This window comes from Lottia gigantea (assembly GCF_000327385.1).
Source record: "Lottia gigantea unplaced genomic scaffold LOTGIsca_604, whole genome shotgun sequence".
NCBI lineage: Eukaryota > Metazoa > Mollusca > Gastropoda > Lottiidae > Lottia > Lottia gigantea.
Genome location: NW_008710063.1, coordinates 9,377 through 11,403, shown reverse-complemented (window position 1 = coordinate 11,403; position 2,027 = coordinate 9,377). Strand labels below are relative to the sequence as shown.

General features: G+C 28.6%; 1 protein-coding gene across 1 annotated transcript; it reads right to left on the bottom strand.

The window, feature by feature from the left end:
• Positions 1-91: 91 nt before the first annotated feature.
• LOTGIDRAFT_175973 (hypothetical protein) lies at positions 92-753 on the bottom strand (the record flags this gene model as incomplete). Its single annotated transcript, XM_009064170.1, has 3 exons — positions 92-107; positions 230-510; positions 727-753. The coding sequence occupies 3 exons, from the start codon at positions 751-753 to the stop codon at positions 92-94; spliced, it is 324 nt and encodes a 107-aa protein (XP_009062418.1).
• Positions 754-2,027: the final 1,274 nt, after the last annotated feature.

Genomic DNA, 2,027 nt, shown 5'->3' with positions numbered 1-2,027 from the left:
ACTGCTCCCTGGATATGACCACCATCATATTCATATGGATATCTACAATCTAGTATCATATAATTATTATCTATAGTTGGGTATTTTCCATTTAATAAATCTTCAACCTGAAATATAAATGATATACTTAATATTTAAACAGATCAAATATAAAACAGTTCATATTTGGTTTTAATTATATCCAATCTGAAATTTCTAAAAATAAAAAATATACTTGAATATTACTTACAGTTTGAGGTCTTTATGTTTACCATATACAGTAGGTAGACTATAAGGTCGACTACAATCAGATATTAATTCTACATCATCTGATAATCTTTCTACAGCTGATTTAATTCGTTCATCTTCTTGTCTTTCATTTATTTCTTCTTTTATTTCTTCATTTCTAACTTGTACCATCTTATTCTTATTGTAGCATAGTGGTGATGACGTCATATCAACTTCCATCATATTCTTCCTCATTTGTTGAGATAAATTACGACGAGCTTTCTTCGGTCGACGGATTTCAAACTGTCAGGAAAATAAAAATGAAAAAAAAAATCAATCTTAAATCTAAGGTATAACAATCACCAATTGTTGTCTATCAAGTAAAATCTGGATTATTCCAATGTAAAAACCTGCACAGAAGTTCTGAAGAGTACTTAATAAAGATATATGAACTGAGGTTTTACCAACACCACATTGTAGTTTAAATAGATAAAGGATGAATTATAATTTTTCACTAACCATATTTTCTTGCTGTAGATTTTCCATTTTCTATAGATTTTGTGTTTAAAGGTAAAGATTGTCAATGAAGAGAGAATGAAGTGATAATGATTTAAGATAAAATACATGACGATATTTATAGTGATAATGAATATAATGTCGAGTGAATTATATCATTATGATTACTAATGATTTTCTATCATAACTAATTATATTTCTGTTTTAATTACAGTCATTATATTTCTATGTGAGTAATATTTATATCTACACTGAATACTGTTCTTAATCCATGTTGATCTTTCTTTAGGTTGACTTTATGTTGTTATAATTTTATTGATTTACCGGATTAAGTACTGTTCCCTATCTATGGGTTATTGGTATTGTGTTTTTAAAGGGGAAGTGTGATATTTCGTAGCTCAAATTTATTAAATCTAGACATCAAAATTTAGAGAAACGTTTCCCTTAACTTATCTGAAAGTTTTAACCGAAAAATCGAAATATCTGACATTGCCCCAATTTATAACCAGGTGATGAGATCTTGCTCCTATGGCTGCGATGGTGAGGTTGGAGGGGTATATGCCACCTTTTGACTCCGCCACTGCATTGATTTTCAAATCCTTAACTAGTTAAAAGGTTTACGTGAACAATTTAACGTATATTTGTTTTTTGGTTGGTGTTAACAAATTAATGTACGAATTTTGAAAATAAACTATACATCTGCCTCTTTCTGAAGGTTTCAACTAAAAATATCGAGTCATTTTAAGGTGTAGCACCTAAACTAGATCAAATTGCTTCATTAACAATTATTCACACCTTTAACATATAAACGAATAGCGAAAATAAAAAGGTTGCCCCTTTAATGTACAGTGTTCTGTATTGATGTTGATATTATTTTGTGATTCAGATTGACATTAGATTCTGTTAAGAGGTTCTAAAATCCCGACACCCTTCCTTTTCCCTGATAATGTCATGAAAACAGTAGTTTTCTGTAGACAGAAAATAGTGTGATTCGAAAGTGATTATCTTTTTGCCTATAGTCAAATTTCTAATAGCAATGTTGAAAAACTCGTGAACGCTGTATTCGAAATACATAATGTAACTGGAATATTTCATTCAACTAATCTACAACATACAAGAAATATTTCTTTTAAGATTCTTGTTATTTTAATTATGGTATTATGAAAAAAAGATTTTGCAGTGTTTTTTTTTAAACCTTGAAATTGAAAGATTGAATGTGAACACTAGATGATATCATCTGTCAATTGATGAAAAATTATAACAACATAATTATAGTCAACTTAAAGAAGATAAACATGGATTAA